The sequence below is a fragment of the Cavia porcellus genome, unplaced genomic scaffold (assembly GCF_034190915.1).
Source record: "Cavia porcellus strain 051 isolate PalLab524CR breed Dunkin Hartley unplaced genomic scaffold, mCavPor4.1 scaffold_23, whole genome shotgun sequence".
NCBI lineage: Eukaryota > Metazoa > Chordata > Mammalia > Rodentia > Caviidae > Cavia > Cavia porcellus.
Window position 1 is genome coordinate 52529207 of NW_026947506.1, and position 17141 is coordinate 52546347.

At 56.4% G+C, this 17141-nt stretch overlaps 1 protein-coding gene across 1 annotated transcript in view; it reads left to right on the top strand.

Annotated features, from left to right (window-relative positions):
• Pkd1l1 (polycystin 1 like 1, transient receptor potential channel interacting) overlaps nt 1-17141 on the top strand; it is a 65472-nt gene that overhangs the window by 34707 nt on the left and 13624 nt on the right. The window contains exons 26-38 of the mRNA XM_063233622.1: nt 219-411; nt 1395-1478; nt 3890-4097; nt 5563-5669; nt 6062-6278; nt 8404-8577; nt 9541-9660; nt 10887-11049; nt 11168-11303; nt 11891-11975; nt 12437-12625; nt 13602-13724; nt 14978-15372. Of these exons, the coding sequence (XP_063089692.1) occupies nt 219-411; nt 1395-1478; nt 3890-4097; nt 5563-5669; nt 6062-6278; nt 8404-8577; nt 9541-9660; nt 10887-11049; nt 11168-11303; nt 11891-11975; nt 12437-12625; nt 13602-13724; nt 14978-15372 (2194 nt within the window). The remainder of the gene's footprint in view (nt 1-218; nt 412-1394; nt 1479-3889; nt 4098-5562; nt 5670-6061; nt 6279-8403; nt 8578-9540; nt 9661-10886; nt 11050-11167; nt 11304-11890; nt 11976-12436; nt 12626-13601; nt 13725-14977; nt 15373-17141) is intronic.

Consider the following 17141-nt stretch of genomic DNA (forward strand, 5'->3'; position numbering starts at 1 on the left):
TTCCCACAGACACTTGTGAGGTCCCCAGCCCCTCGGCAAGCATAGCCCCTGTCAAGCCAGGTCACCGGGACCCCTCATGCATGTGGCCCTGTGCCCTGCCTGGTCCCACCTCTCCCAGGTTCTGCTCACGTCTTCCTGGGCTGTGCAGAGTGTGAGTCCCAGTGGGCCCGCCTCTCGCAAACCCCCGGTGGCCCCTTTTTCTATCTTTTTTCCTTCAGGAGCCGATGTGGGATATCTGTCCTTACTGGACGCTGACTATGACAAAAGAGCCCTGAACAGGCATTTCATGGGCGCAGTGAACTACACCCTCCGCTTCCAGTGGCTCCGGTGCCTGTTTTGGGATCAGAGAGACTGGCAGTCGGGGCGCTCCCCACCTCGGGCAGGGACCTTTCCCGACAGAGTGAACTGCAGGTGCGGGCCGCTGGGGAGAAAAGGGGGCTGAGGTTCAGCAGGGACTGGAACCTAGAAACTTGGGCAGCCAGCGCCTTTTGGGAGGCAGAGTCACGGGTCATCGCCACCCCACCTCTTTTGGGGGGACCCACACCCCACCTCAGGGCCAGGCTCACAGACTGTGAGCTGTGGGCAGGAGTCATCTTTGCTCAGACCCCAGCCATCGGCCTCGCCTGTGTCCGAGTCATGGTCCGAGCTGGGAACTCTTTACTGTCAGGAGCAAAGTTAACAACTCTACCAGAGGCTTGACTCAGGGCTTTTGTTGACCTGACTCTTGCCGAGACAGGGGTTAACAGTAACAGGCATCTGAGACAGAAATCATGTTAAAGCACCAGGGGTTTCCTGTAGGAGGGCATGAGTGCAGAGGGCGCCGTCTCGGTGACATCCATCACTGCTCTTGGCTTCCTCTGTCTCCCGTCTGTGGCCACATGGTGCCAGTCACGCCAGTGGGTCCCAGCCCAGTACTGCAGTGGGTCCCCCTCAGTTGCCCCCCCCCCCGAGAGCCTGGGGAGGAGGTAAACGCTCAGGGAGCTGCTCTCAGGGCAGCAGGGTGAGAAGGCTTTACCTCCCTTGAGGCTTGTTGATGGCAGTGGTCGTGGTCACCAGCTGCAGGGCTTTGTCCCTGAAGCAAGATATAGGCCAGGGCAGCAGTGTGAGGCCCTGAGGCTGTGCCCAGGGTGTCCAGAAGGAGCTGTCCCCACCCTGAGGGGCTGCCGGGCCCCGGGTGCCCTCTGACATCTGGGTCCATAGCTGGGACATAGCTACAACCTGGTCCCACAAGTCAGAAGGGCCACCAAGGCAGCCCCTCCCCCCCAGGTTAGACACTGTCACCCCCCCCCCGCAGCTGGGGCTTCAGATTGGAATTCACCTTCCTTTGGAGCTTCCAGAGCCCTGTGAGAGCCCCTGGGGCCACCTCTGACGATGTCACCCACTCTCCCTCCCAGCTATGATCGCTTTGCGCCCTTCTCCATCCTTCGGAGGCCGCTGAACTCCAGCTTCGAAGTCAATGACGTCTCCCAGGGGCAGGGGTGAGTTCCCTCATGGTGTGGCTGCCTGCTGAGACTCCAGCGCATGACCAAGGAGAGGCTCGATGTCGGAGTCCCTGCTTTGATCTGTTTTATCTTTATTTTACAAGTACGTGTTTGCCTTCCGTGTTGTGTGTTCATCTCCATCCTTCCTGGGGTCCTGCCCTCCTCCCTTCCCACTCTGCCATCTCCTGGTCCATTTGCAGAAGATCCTCCCTGTTTCTTGTTATCTGCCTTTTGCTTTGCTCTGTTAGTCATTGTACTGGAGGTTCCTCAGGTCCGTGTACCGTTGAAACCTGTGTATCTGGTGTGTTTCCCTCAGCGTCGTGGGCTCGGGTGCAGACAATGCAAGCGTGGCCTTCTTCATAGCTGAGTAGTACTCTGTGGTACCACCACGTTTTCTTTAGCTGTTGAGCATGACTGGAAGGAGATCGTTGCCTGTGACTATTATACTTAGTTGTCAGTCTGTATTTCCACCTCCCAGCATGAGATTCATAAGCAGAAGAAAATCAGCATTCTTCTGTGAAACCTAGCTTCAGTCCAGCATGAATCTGGTCCGTTGTTATCGCTCGGGTCTGCACACACAGTGATGCCACCCAGTCCACGTGTCCTGGTTCATCCTTAGGGTCATGGCCTGCTTAGTGACACCTCCCTCCTTGTCTTTCAGAAGTATCCCATTTTATTTATTTAGTTATTTATTTAATAGGGTTTTTGTTTTGTTTTGTTTTGTTTTGTTTGTCTTTTTGAGACAGGGTCTGGCTATGCAGTTCAGGCTGGCCTCACTTTGTAGCCCAGGCTGGTCTCAAATTTGTAGCCACCTTCCCACCTCAACCTCCCAAATGTTGGGATTATAGGCGTGAGCCACCACGCCCAGCAGAAGTATCTTATTTTTTTAAATTTATTTTATTTTATTTATTTATTTTATTTTATTTGTACCGGGGATTGAATTCACAACCTCGTGCTTGCCAGGCAGGCACTTACACCACTGAGATAAATTCCTGACAATACCCTATTTTAAACAGTAGACTTTAAACACACCCTGGTTTTGTAGCAGCTGTGCTCCATGGTATGACAGCACTCAGAGTTTGAAATGGGGGTGAGTCCAAGGCCACCTCAGGTATTGGGCCCTCCCTGTCCTTCCCTCCTGCCCCCCCAGGTTTGACACCCAGCCCGGCCTGCAGGTTCTGGCAACATTTGCCGTGTAACTCACAAGGTCAGGTCTGTGTTTCCCGGGGTGTCAAGCACTAGTTGTGTCCCCACCCAGCCTCGGCAGTATCTACTTGTTGGGTCCGATGTTGGTGACAACTCAGGAGAAGCCAGCCCCAGGATGCTCCTGGCCACCGAAGGTCAGGGCTAGAGGGGTAAATGACGGGGCAGGGAACAGCTCTGGGCCATCCAGGCGGAAGTCCAGCAGAGCAGGGACAGGGACATTGGGCCTGACCCTAAGAGATTCCTGGCGAATGGGGCAGCTGGAGTTTAGGGATGAGCAGGCACCCATGGTAAGCTCGTCCTGCCTGACTGAAAGGACCAGGGACAGGTAGTTGGCAGCCGGGCTGCAGCCAGCACCAGACGGGGTCAAAGGTGAGTGAGGCAAGGGACCTAAGTCCCCTGGGCAGCACAGATCCAGGGCCTCCCGAGGGGATCTTAGCAGCAATCTAGAGGCTACAGTCCAGAAGGACACCTTACCATGTTAAGGTCCCAGTGCAAGGGATACATGGACACCATTCTGTGGGTCCTTGCATGTCACTGGGTCCAGGGCAGCTTAACCCGCAGAGGCCAGCAACGGAGCCATGACCAACAGCAGGTAACATGAACCCTGCCAGCTGTCGGCCCCCAGCTGGCTCTGCTTGGATCAGGCATCATTGCACCCTCGGGTCAGGGGCACCCTGCCTGTGTCGTGTCACTGGTTCTCCATCAGCACAATGAGACCAGGAGCTACAGAGACTGGTGCACAACAGGCCCATCCGTTCTAGTGTACTGGCCATGAGGTGTTGGTCACTGACCACAGGTAGCCATGTCTCCAGAAGCTCCTGCTGCCTACTCAGCCTGTGGCCCACATTTGAAAATATATCTCGACCCTGGGCACCATGGCACACCCTGGGAGGCTGAGGCAGGAGGATTGCAAGTCTGAGCCTAGCCCCAGCAAGTTAGGGACTCAAGGTGACCCTGTTTCAAAGCAGAAAATTAAAAAAGGACTGAGGAGGTTGTTTGGTGTGAAGAACCTTGTTTAATTTCCCGTACCCCAAGAGAGGAGAGAGAGGGGAAAGGACAGAATAGGAAAAGGAAAAGAAGAGAATGGAATGGAAAGGAGCCCCTGAAGGCAGGGAGGGCCGTCTTGTGGTCTGGTAGCAGTGATGTCCCCCAGGTGTCCGTTGCATGACCAGCGTTCCTTATTTCTCTCCCTTTCTCTGCAGTCACCCAGGAAACCTGCTTCCCGGCATGTGTGTGGTGGTCCTCATGGTCCTCTGTGGGCTCACAGTAGTGAAAAGCAGGCTTGCAGCTCTGCGCTCGGAAAGGAAAGCTGACTGCATCTTCCTGCAGGCAGCCATGCCGCCCGGACACCTGCCCTACGCGGTCGTCGTGGACACCAGCTTCTGGGCGCCAGTGCAGTTCACCTCCAGGGTGAGTGGGGCTCCTGGGGTGGCCATGTGATGATGCAGCTGTCCAGCTGATTGTGTGGTCACTGTCACCAGCAGGGCCTTCGTATTCCTGGCTAAGACGGGGCCGCCCTTTCCGGCACATGCAGGACCTCATCTGTCACCAGCTCCACCCCTCCCTCTTCCCAGTGTCCCCGTGGAGTGCAGCCACAAGGCTATGGTGGGAGGAGGCAGGGCTGAGACTGGCAGCAGAGCCACCCAGGGCTCTCCCTGACCAGGGGCAGCTCTGTTCTCTGAGGAGCTGTGTGGAGAGGGCCTGGGGTGGTGGAGAAATAGGTGGTATCCGGGACCTACCAGCGCCCAGAAGCCAGTAGGTGGTGGCTGTCTGAGGTTCTCGGGTCACTGGGCTCATGAGAGCCACCAGGAGCACCTAGGAAGCTTGGTAGATGCTCAGCAGGAAAGGTTGCAGGGTCACCCTGTAAAGCGGAGGTCCCCTCTCTACCAAGTAACCTGGGACAAGATGGTGCCATCACTGCCGCAGGCTGCGGAGCCTCGCAGTAAACTCATCAAGCAGGCCCAGAACCTCCATGGCAGCCGGGTATGGGCCTGACGCCTGTGTCCCAGCACTCTGGGAGGCCGAGACAGGAGGGTTGGAAGTTTGAACCCAGCCTGGGCAACTTAGCAGGATTCTGCCTCAAAAATTTTAAAACCAATTTTTTTAAGGGCTGGAGATGTAGTTCAGCATGCAGGTCTTGGGTTTAATCCCTGGCACCAAAAAATTTTAAAAGTGAGAAATGTCGCTAAAATGTCAGCACACATTTATGGATCCCAGCCTGTATTTCTGCGTGGCCTTTCTCTCAGGTTGACCTATAATAGTTACGATAGTCATGTGAAGTAAGTCTCATTCATATGCCCATGGCTGGGGTGATGCTCTATGGGAAAGCATCCTGTCCAACCTTGCTTCACTCAGACACAAACCCAGACCCCAGTGAACTAAACACAGCGAGTGAGGAAACAGGGCGCACAGGTCACTCAGGGTAACATGGTGGTGTCTTGGGATGGGAGAGCATTTCAGAAGCCAGCGGTGTCTGTCTGCGGGGGAGGCAGGGGACTCCACAAGACCACACAGAGATCATGTCCCCGAGGTGCACCCCATGGTACCCCCTCCAGGGCCACAGGGCCAGGAAACTGCCCCACCCTCATCCTTCCCTCCTGAGATGGGCAGATGCCCAGAGGCACCTTGACTTTTGGGTCAGATGTGTGAGGAACCACCTGGCCCAATTGGGCCCTACATCTGGTCTCCTGGGGTCCCTGGAAAGGCCTTGTGGGGACTCCGGTCCCCTAGCTCCACAGAGGGTGGCGCATGGGGTCTGTGGACAGAGAAGAAAAGGGAGTGTGGGAAACTCTGCCCAAAGGGGTCCTATGGGAGGTAACCACCGACCTTTCACCCTGACCTTTCACCCCTGACCTCTCACCCTGTCTGTTTTGAGGTTTTCATTGTTTTATGTGGCGAGAATGGACTTTCAGAAACCAGAGAACTCTGCTGTCCAGAGAAAACCCTGTTCAAAAGGAATTCCAGGCACACCTTTATCCTGAGGTATTCTAGAATATTCCAACCCGTGACTCGGTAAAGAGGCCATCAGGACTGGGGTGATTGTCACAAACCCTAAGCCAATAACAGAGGTTGTTATTCTGCCGTGAGATCCCAAGCTGTAGATACTCTAATGACCGGTACTGTGTCCCGAGACCCCCGGGAACAAGGTAGCACTGAGCTCTGTCCCTTGGCTGTGTGTCCTGAGCACACATAGCTGGGCCCCTACAAGATCAGTGACCAGCAGCACCCAGAGCACCCACAGCCTTGTCCTGCCCTGGAAATGCATGGCCTGTCCCTTCCAGAAGTTACCACGTGGGCGGCTGTGCAGGGTCGGCGAGTTGCCACCCGCCCTGCGCCGTGCTGCCTGGCTGACATGATGCTCTTGGTGTCCCCAGCGCCCCTGCCTACCTGGGCCCACTCCGGAGGGTCCGCCTCTGGCACGACAGCAGTGGGCCGGCCCCGAGCTGGCTCCTGGACAGCGTGATAGTGAAGGAGCTGCACTCCGGCCAAGCCTGGCTCTTCCCCGCGCGGTGCTGGCTGGCAGCGGGTCGGGGGGATGGCCGCGTGGAGCGGGAGCTGCCCTGCCTGCGCCAAGGCCTCGGCTTCAGGAAGGTGGGTGCCCGGTGCCCCCGCGCCCCGTGACTGAGGATGCTGGACTGGCCACAGCTGAGTCTTCACACCCCCCTAAAACCCAGGGTCCTGGTCTTTTCTGTCTTCATCTTTTGCCCAGTAATGAACCCAGGGCTTTTGCACCGAGCTGCATCCGTAGCCCTTGTCATTATTTTATTTTGAGACGGTCTCTCAAAATTACTAACTGGCCCAGACTGGGCTTAAACTTGTGATCCTTCTGCCTCAGCTTCCCAGGGTGCTGGGATTTCAAGCTTGCAGTACCAGGAAGGCTTCGCTCTTTTCCTGGTTAACCATCAAGATACCCACGGGTGCAGCAATGCGTGCTGTTCACATGCGTTACCTTTGCAGCACTGCATCCCCCTCTGAGGGCAACAGAAGTGACATTTCGAAAATAAACAGGCTCAGGGCCTCAGAAGCTCCCGTATAAAGGCTTTTCAGTGCCTTGTGCAGATCTAACCCACTAAGGTCATAACTATCCTATGTCGCATCCCATTGCCAGGTGACGAGAAGTACCAGGGTCTGTGATGGGGTGTGTTCAGGAGTGACACTGCTAACTCAGTGAGAAATGGGGCCCAGTGGAGCATGGGTCTGTGGTCAGCCACGGCATACACAAAGTGTGATCAGAAAATAGGGTGAGAGCTTAAATTTTAACCCATGTGTTACAGACCAAGACCCATGGCCAGGGTCCCCTCAGGCTCCCCCTTGCTTGAGCACACTCATCCCAGGTTCTCGCTGTTTTCGGCAGCGGCTCTGGAGTCCTCTTTCCCGAGGGCCTCTAGCTGCCATGTCCTGACTGCCTCGATGTCCTGGACTGATTCCAAACATTTGCTTTTCACAGTCAGTTTGACTTTGGAAGAGAACTGGAAATCACGCAGTGCCCGCTCCAGTAGATAAGGTGGGTGAGGACCCACTGGGCGGCGCTCGGTGGTGACATTCACTGTGTTTACACTCTCACCTCACAAAGACCCTCAGGAAAGAGGACTTCAGAGCTGCTGCAGAAAGTGGCCAGCCCGATGGGATAACATGTTGGAAGCAAGAAGTAGGGTTTTGAGGAAACTGGTGACAATGTATTTTTTCACTGTAATAAACGTTTTAAATATTTTAGCACACACTGTATGCTCTGATCCCCCCTTTGAGAATCCTTTAGCACCTAAAGCCGCAGGCAGGCCTGCTTTGCCTGGGACTTCCCTGTGCAATCTCTGCCACATAAGAGCCCGCCTCACCCGTGACAGCAGGGCAGCCCCACTGCTCCCTGGCCAGCCGTTTTGGTGAGAAACCTGCACTTTGCTCCTCCTTTATTTGTGAGCCGTGTGACTGTGCCCAGGAACTAGCTCACTTGTTGATCTGCACACAGATCACACATTCTCCTCCCATGCAGACTGGTTTACTGGCTCTTGCTTCTCCCCGACCTGCTTTCCCAGCATCCACACCGTGGATCAGTAGATCAGTGTTTTCTAGAACAATGTGCAGCACCTGCTGTTCTTGAGCTGTACTGGTACTTTCAGAATTCAGTGCGGTCCTAGGGGCAGCAAAGGACCTGCTGTGGGGGCGGATGCGGTGGGGCAGCCACCTCGTGGTGCACGCAGGGCCGTGCAGATTGCGCTGGACGCCAAGGACATGGGTGAGAGACCTCTCGGGAGCTCGAGGAAGAGGAAGTCTGACTGCAATGCTGCACACCCGAAACCCCTCTGGAGGCTGAGGCAGGAGCTTGTGTTCAGCCTGGGGAACCCAGTGACTCAGACTTTGCAAGACTGTCTCAGAAGAGGGAATGACAAGGGCCGGATGTAGCTCTGAGTGAAAGCTCTGGTTTGCTCCCCCATATAGGCGTTGGGTGGGGGGTTCGCACACAGCAAGGAGCCAAGGTGGAGGGGTGTGGGGGTCAGGCCTGGCAGGAGGAGTGGGGGGACTGCACATAGCAAGGAGCCAAGGAGGTGGGGGGGAGTAGGAGCCAGCGAGGGGCCTTGTGGGGTGGCCACCTGCTCCTGCTGGCTGTGTGTCACCTGGCCGGCCAGCCAGGACGGAGAAGTCCAGAGGCAAGGGGGTCCCGGCTGTTCCCTACCTGATCTCCTGACCTCAGGGACCTGCCCGATGTCTGCTTCTGTCCCAGCTCTTCTGCACCAGGTTCTCAGAGTCCCTGGAGAGCAGCCACACCTGGCTGTCGCTGTGCAGCCCGCCCAGCTCCCGAGGCCCCCCACGCATGCAGCACCTGGCTGTGTGCTTCTGTCTGCTGTGCACCCACATGGGCCTCACTGCCCTGGCCACTGCGGGAGGACACGGCCAGGTGGGTTCCTCCCCGTGCCACAGTGCTGTGCCCAGAGAAGGGCTGAAGCCACCAGGATGCAGCAAGGGCTGCAGGGCAGGGTGTGGGCCTGCACTTGGCCAGGTCCCAGCATCCCTGGGGTGACCTTAGGGGCAAAGGGTGCAGACTGGTTTCTCAGGTACACCATGGCCTCCCCTGGGATCAAGAGTCCCTGTGCAGCTGGAGAATGTGGCAACAGGTCTGTCTCAGAGTCAGAACTCAGTGATCCAGTCCATCACAGGACAGCAGGACACAGCTTTGTGCAAGGTGCCAGGTGTCAGAAGGGTGGGGGGTGGGGACATTGTAGATTTGTTTTGTTTTGTTTTGTTTTGTTTTGTTTTGTTTTGTTTTGTTTTTGGCAGCGCTAGGGATTGAGCCCACAGTCGCCACACTGGGACTTCTTTCTATTTTATATTTTGAGACAAGGTCTCCCTAAATTGCTGGACCTGAACTTGCAATCATCCTGCCTCAGCCTCCTAGGGTGCTGGAATTATAGGTGTGCATCACTGCACCCTGCTCAGAATGTTTTTTTAAGAATGTCATGTTGAAAAAAAAAAAAAAAGAATGTCATGTTGGTAGAGTTTATAAAAAGATGATAAAGAAATTCGATAAAGTGGCAGACAGGAACCACCCTACTCGGGAAATCTCGGAACCTGGAAAAGCTGTGGTGCCACTGCGCACAGCCGTGGAGTCTGGGGCCATGTCCCCTCCCCTCTGCCAGTGGCATAGGGGACTCCTCCTTGGATCCCAGCAAGGATCAGCCCAGCTGCACGTTCTGAAAAGCAGGCTTGCATTTGCCCAGGCGGAAACCCAGTGATTTCCTCTGCTCCTTTAGCCTGGGGAGGCAGGAAGGGGGCTTGGTTCTACACATGCATCTGTGTGAGAGCACCCAGGGCCGGAAAGGGCTCCTTGTGGTGACGCCGCCGCCCCGTGACTCTGTCGCAGCTCCTACTGGACATTGGCCCCACGGACCTCACCCTTGCAACGCTTGGCCTGGGGCTGCTGTGCGCCCTCACTGCCTCCTGCGTGGCTCAGCTCCTGTTGCTGCTCTTCAGATATGGCCAGGTCCGAGGGTGACCCTTCTGCTCGGGCCCCGGGCTGCAGGCAGCACCTCCATCGCCCCTCTAACCAGCGCCCCCATTCTGCAGGGAGCTGAGGAACACCCAGCCGAGCCACAGGGTCCTCCCAGGATGAGGACACAGATGGAGGCACCTCCAGGTAACGTGTGGAAGGGCAGAAGCTCCCAGCCGTCTCAGGATCCTCGAGGGCCCTTGCGCTCACCCCTCCTCCTCCTCCTCTTGTTCTTGTCTTAGCAGTGCATGTTTGCAGCACACAGCCATGGTCTCCCTGCGTACTGCCCATCTGCACTCTTGTTTTCCAGGGGCTCCCGGTCCCTCTGCCTCAGTCTCCCTGGCCCTGTGAAGCCCTTTACCTGGGTGCTGGGTCCATGTCAGCCCCTAGGATGTGCACGGGGCTATGCAGGCCAGGTTGGCCTCAGACTCAAGATGATCCTTCTGCCTCAGCTTCCCTTAGATCACAGGTGTGTGTCACCTACCTGGCTTTCTTTTTTCTTGTTTTCTAATCAGGTCCTAATTCCCAGGGAAGGATGCCGGCCATCCAGGCACCCTCCAAGGTAACTGGTAGCTCGGGGCAGCGGCCACTCTATAGCATGAAATGCTGGCCACTGGATCTGTGTCCTGTCCAGTGGCCAGGGTCCTTCATGGGGGGGAGGGTGAGGAAAGGGTCCAGGCCAACCCTGCTGTGCGTCCGCCTATTCTCCAGGTAGAAGGCCCATTTCCAAGGGTGTGCACCATGGGCGGGTGGTCCCACGGAGGAGTTGGTGGAGGCAGGAGGCAGGAAGGGGTTGCAGGAAGGTTTTCAGGGACCCCCCCAGAGTCCTCTTAGGGTCCAGTCTCCTGGGCCCTGCAGCTCTGGAGCTCCAAGGTCTCCGATGTTGGGTAGCGGCGTCCTGGGGAGTTTGGTTTGGGATCTAGTGATGGTGCCCTTCCCTGTGGCACCCAGGATCACTGGGCTTTCTTTCCGGCTCCTCCTCGGAGTGCCCTGTCCAGCCCCCCCCCCGCCCCAGCACTGGGCTGCCCCGGCCTCCACCATGGGCCCCCATGCAGCCGTTGCTTCTCCTGGCTGAGTCCCCTTTATTCCCTGGCTGAGCAGCCCCCATCTGGCCACCAGCCTTGTCCCCATGTGTGCAGAGCCCACAGCCTGTGGATTGGCTCCGGGTCTGACATTTGTCCTCCCTCCTCACTCCCCACCCCGCCATTCCTGTCCCCCAGGCAACCATCAAGGACACAGATGACCACCTGGGCACTGAACCCAGCCTAACCTTGTCCTTCCAGCAGCCTGCAGCAGCCATGGACTCTGGGAGCAACACAGCCCTGGAGCAGGAGGCCGGCAGGGTGGGCAGCCAGAGCCGCCATGGACCTCTGGGTTCCCAAGGTGACACTGCTGTGTGTGGGGTGAGCTCTGTGGGGCCAGAACTCCCCAATCCCAGCCAGGTCCTAACCTCACAGGAGACCCAGATTTCTTAACACCCGTCCATCCTGCTGTCCCGCAGCCCCCAGCCACAGCCGTGAAGGACTCGTAGCCCTGGGGCACAGGGCTCGTCCACCGTGGCCAAGAGCAGCAGCCTGGACCATCTGCGGCTTGGTGTCCCTGGCCAGCGGACTGGGGACAGGCTTTCTGGGCTACAGGTGCATGGCAGTGGTTTCGGGTCTCCTCCAGCACCGGTATCACCGTCACTGTTTTCTCTTTCATCCCCGCTGCCTCCTGGAGTAATGGTGCCCTGGGCCAACCCCAAGGGTCAGCACCCACCACCCGGCCTGCATGAGTCCTGGGTACCAAGCCGCCCCAGGAGGCAATGGCTTCAGGAGCACAGCCCTGCAGTGCAGGGCTTGGGGACCCAGCTGTCCCCAGGCCACGGGGAGATGCAGCATCTCCAAGGCTCCGTTGCCGGCTCCTTCCTGCTGACTGCAGGTGCCCAGTGGCCTCCGTGCCTCCACCATGTGTCCATGGACGCGGATCCACAGGGCTCGGGAGCAGAGGAAGCTCCAGTCACGCCCACTCCTGCTACTCTGCCACCCATGTGCCCCCACACACCCAGTGACCCTGACACCAGCTTCCGGTCCTGCCTCTCTTATCACCATGGTGACCATCATGCCTCCCTCTCCACCTGTGCGCCCGGCCCCACTTCCTGCCAGGGTCTCCCAGAGATGATGGGGGCCGGGAGCCACGCTGAGGGGCAGGTTTGGCCCCATGGCCTCTCCCGTCCTCCCCGCAGGTTCCTTCCAGTGCAGAATATGGGGTGGCTGCTGCTGTTGTCACTGTCCGTGGTCTTCTGTGCCTTTGTCACCCAGCCGCTCCTGGTGAGAATCAGCTGTGTGCTAGTTAGGTCCTCATGAAAAAGCCTCAAAACCAGGTGTGGTGGTGCACACTTGTGGTCCAGCACTCTGGGAGGCTGCGGCAGGAGAATCTCAAGATCAAGTGCAGCCTGGGCAGTTTAGGAACACAGGAAGACTCTGCCTCACAATTTAAAATGTCAAAAGGCTAGGGGTGGAGCTCGGTGCAGAGGCCCTGGGTTCAGTGGCCAGGATGGACTAGGGGGATGTAAGGAGCAGACCCCTCTCACCGCCAGTTTTCAGCTGAGGGATCAAGCCTCGAGTTTGCGAGTCTGATGAGGGAGGCAGTAGCCGCTGCTGAGTGGCCGGGCCACGGGGGAAGCAGCCCCTGGTGTCGGTACCGGGGTGGGAGGGGGAGACCAAGGCAGCCGGACGGGCAAGTGGCCATGAGGAAGGGTCACCCTCGGCCTGGGTCTCCCCTCCCCCAGATCTGCTGTGCCGCACTGTGCTTCTCTTGGGCAAGGAGAGGAGACAGCCAGTGCTTTGCTGCGTCTGTACACGAAGCCACCAGGCACCTGGGCTCGGGGCAGGAAGAGTATCTGGGACAGGGACCAGGACCTCGCATCCTGGCTTCTCCAGGCCCCTGCGCTACAGACTGCACGGTGGGGCTCGAGGAGGTGAGACACTGGGGTGGGGAGCCCTGCGGGAGGCATCCTGTGTCCCGCAGAGGCTGCGTGTGGGCTGGGGGCATGGGAGACCCCGGGCACAAGCTCCCTGCTGTGTGCCTGACACACTCGGGGTGAGAGTCAAGTGCACAAGCCTACTCCCAGCCTGAGTGAAATCGGAGCCTCCGAACTTAAAAAAGGAAAAAAGGCTCATTTTAAGATACCAATGCAAATGAGAGACAGAGCTCCTGGCCTGGACTTTGGAGAAATTTAGGCTGTTTGTTTGTGTGGACTCCAGAATTCACCACTTCCGCCCCTCTTCCCTTCTTTCCTTTTCTCCTTCCTTCCTTCCAAACCTCCTGACCTCTGACTGCTCAGATTTCCCCAGGCTTCGCCCCAAATGTGTATTGAATGAGCAAACACACAACTGGGAAATGAGTGAATTCATGTTTCTGATGGGCTTGTTTGGCTGTGGTTACCCCCTGAGCGTTAGCAGATGCCGTGTGAAGCCATATGCATTCTTGGGCCATCCTGGACCGCAGGGCCTTTGCACTGAACTGTGTCCTCAGCCCTTTTTTATTTTATTTTGAGACTCAATCTTATGAAGTCACTAAGTTGTCCCAGGCCGGACTTCAATTTGTGATGCTCCTGTCTCAGCCTCCCAGATTATAGACATGTGAACACTCAGCCTGATCACAATGATACTTTAAAAAGTGGGAGGATCATTTTTCCCTAAGTCCATACCGTACTTCAGAGTGGCCCCCCAGACTTTGAAGATCTTCCGAAACCACACAGATACCAGAGATAACTGCTGGGCTCCTTCACCAGCTGCGCCCTGGCCCCTGGTAGCCTCACTTCCTGCCAGAGTGCTTGCCTGTGACACATTGCCCGGGGACTGTCCCTCCCCAACACCCTGTGTCCTGAACACCATGCAAGACGCAAGCCGGGTGTGGCAGGAGCCTCGAGGCTCAAGGCACGTTGTCCACAGGTCCTGGCTGCCCGGCAACGAGAGCGACGCTTGCGCCGGGCACAGCCACCACACAGAGCCCAGCTGAGGGCCGTCAGGGAGAGGACGCGCAGAGAGTGGCATGCGCACCTGGCCCTCAGGTGGGTGTGGGTGCAGGGGCCCCGCCTGCTCTGGGGCCTGTGCGGGAACCTCTGTTGGCTGCCGTGAGCGTGTCGGGGTGTGGAAGGCTCTTCTCCCATACGTCACCCCGCGGCCCCGGCGTGTGAGATGCAGGGGAGGAAACTGGATTTGGGAGCGCGGACCTGGGGCATCATCTTAGGGAAAGGCAAGGACAGCTCGTGCTGCAGCTAGCAAGTTCGAAACACATTACATGGTGCGAGGGAGCAACACTGAGAGATCTGCAGCTGCAAGCGCCAACTTCCACACAAGCAGAGCAGAGCAGAGCAGCCAGAGGGAAGAAAGGAGGAGAGCCCAGCGTCTGGAGCTGTAGCTTGGCCGTGTCGGTGTCCTCGGCATGGAAATCCGCAGGATTAGTTTAGACACGCCCAGGACGATCAGTGGAATCAAACATTCCTTCATGGAAAAGGAAACTTCCCAAGTCAGCAAATGAGAGCTGGAGAGCTGAGCTCCCGTGCTAACAGTGGAGTCCCTGAAAACCCCGCACGCCCATCATCGTGGAGATCAGCACCAAAGAAGCCGTAGAGCGCCTAGCAGTGGACGACCCGGCAAGTGGGGTTGGCAAGAAAAAGAAATAAGAACACACATTTGAAAGGGAGAAATAGGACCATCTGCTAACAGATGACATGGCCACAGAGTAAGTTCCAAATAATGTACCGAAAGCCTTTAAAAACTGCTACGTGGCTGGGGATGTAGCTCAGCGGCACAGCACCTGCCTGGCAAGTGTAGGGTCCTGAGTTCGATTCCCAGTAGCCACTAAATAAATAAAGGAAGGAAGGAAGGAAGGAAGGAAGGAAAAAAAGGAAAAGAAAATTGAGTTTAGCATTTTTACAGGTTCCAAGTCAGTATAAACTCTGTTCCTTATATCGACAATAAGTAGTTGAAATTTTAAAATATCATCTACCATGGCACCCAAGAAATGAAGGACTTAGATAGGAATTTCAAGAAACAGGCAGAATCTGTGTGCTGCGCCTACACCACCCTAGTGAAAGAAACTGAAGGAGACGTAAGTCAGTGGAGAGATGCACAGCGGTCACAGCCCAAATCCTGCCCGCGCTTACACACAGCTGCTGACAACCGACTTGAAGAGGGCTGTGGAGAACAAAGAAAGGCCCGCAGCAGCCACAACGGGGCAGTGTCGGAGAGCTGACCCCGTCGGGCCTCGGATGTGACAGGAAGCCACGGAAACCACGACCCTGTGCCATCTGTGGACCACATAGACCGCAGAGATCAATGTGCAGAGCAGAGCGCCCGGAGACAGACACTCGCAACTGTGCGTGAGCGGCTTTCACGGCAAAGACAGCTGGACAAGAGAGACCGGTCTTCTTCAGAAGTGGTGGGAGAGGGGAAGACAGGGAGTCCCTGCAAAAAGAACAAGGAGGGGAAGCAGCCGCAGTGCTCCTCGCGCCTGGTACCAAGCCCCGCTCGGGGATGGGAAAGCCTGGCTCCCTCAGGACCGTCCCGCTGCATCCTGGGGGATGCCAAGGCTGCCATCTCTTCCCAGGGACATCGCTGTGCACGTCCTGTCGCTGCTGCTGCTCTTGTGGCTGACTTATGTGACCTTCTCCGAGGACGCACATTCCCTCAGCCGGGCTCTCCGGAAGGAACTGCAGAGGTAGGAGACCTGGGGCGCCTCCAGGACTGCAAACGCTCCCCCTATTCCTGGCCAAGACGACCCCAAGGGAAGCAGGGCTCGGGAGTCCTTCCTTCGGTGACCTTGCCTGGGTCCTGTCTGTCTCAGCAGGGGACCCACCTACCCGATAGGCCCCTCCTGGGTTGCACCTCACCAGGAGGAGGCCCAGACGAGGGTCTTTGCCACATCCCACTGTGAAATCTGGAAGCGGCTGCCATGGTGACTTGGCAGATGCTATTTCCCCAGTGTTAATGGGAGGCTTCAGCCAGGTGTGGAGACGCACACCTGTTACCCCTGCACTCCGGGAGGCTGAGGCAGGAGGATAAGTTCAGGCTGCAATTTTTGGACAGAGACCCTGTCTCAAAATAAAAATGAAAATGAAATGTAAAAGCGGGTGATGATGTAGCTTAACGCAAATTCCTTGGGTTCAATCCCCCCTACCACACACATACACACACACACACACACACACACACACACACACAGAGTCTACTCACAGGCTTGGGCCTGTTCCTACATCTTATTTGGGGTGAAGATTTCCTGGGCACTTGAGGACCCAGACCAAAGTAGCCTCTCATAGATTCCTTTCTGCAGGAACATCAGCGTTCTTCACCCAGAGGCCACGGCTGGGCTTCACAACAGGTAACCCCAGCGTCCACCACCCACCCACTCCCCCAGAGCCCGGCCATGTTACAGGCACTGGTTTGCTTCTCTCTCCTTTAAAGTGGTAGCGTTTCCTCACAGTGGACATGGGGCCAGAAAGCACAAAGCAGGAAGGCTCCATGCCACCCAGGCAGAAGCAGACAGGGCAGCGTCTGCCAGGCCGTATTCCTTCCTGCGTCCCGGTGTCTGTGAAATCTCCATCCTTTCTTACTATTGAGTTTGGGGGAGCAGTTAGGTTTGGTTTGGGTTTTTTGGTTTTCTTGAGACAAGGTCCCATGATGTAGTCCAGGCTGGTCTTGAATTCAAAAGGATCCTCCTGCCTCAGCCTCCCCAGTGCTGGGATTACAGCTGTGCACTGCCAGGCTGACAAAAGTCATCGTCAAAACCAGTCAGACTTTTATTTCACCTGTGGAAAATGCCCTGATAATTCTTTCAGGGCAGCTTGGCTTTGAACTCTGAAGCTCACAGTAGGAATTGATGTCAGTCATTTATGTGTTTTCAGTGACAAAAGGTGAAGTAATTCGGTGTCTCAGGGTTTTACTGTCTTTCTCCAAAGAGTATTTTAAAGGCTATTATTTCTGGAGAACACTTCAACCCTGGCAACTGCACAGATTTCACCAGTAGGTGGAGCTGTGGGCAAAACAAAGACAATTTGGGCCACGGTGCCTGGGAATGGAAAGGAGCCTGAAAGCCTGGTTTAGCTGATGATGATGGTAGTGATGATGGTGGTGGTGGTGGTGATGGTGATGACGGTGGTGGTGGTGGTGGTGGTGATGGTGATACCTCACATTTCATAGTCACCACGATGTGACATTTCTCTTGGGAATCGATGCATCTTGATACTCAAAAAATGTGGCAGCTGAGATAATGCTTGTGAGATCTTACCAGTCATAGACCCTTAGGTGGGCTTCAAGGAACCACTCCAGTTCCGCACTGCAGAAACCTTAGGCTTCCTTCCCACAAGGGCACAAATCCACACCAATTCTGGGTGCCGTGACCAACAGCCAGGGGTGTAGCTTGCTTTGCTTTGCTTTGTTTTGTTTTGTGGTACTGAGGAGCAAACCCAGAGCTTTGCACTGACCTACCTC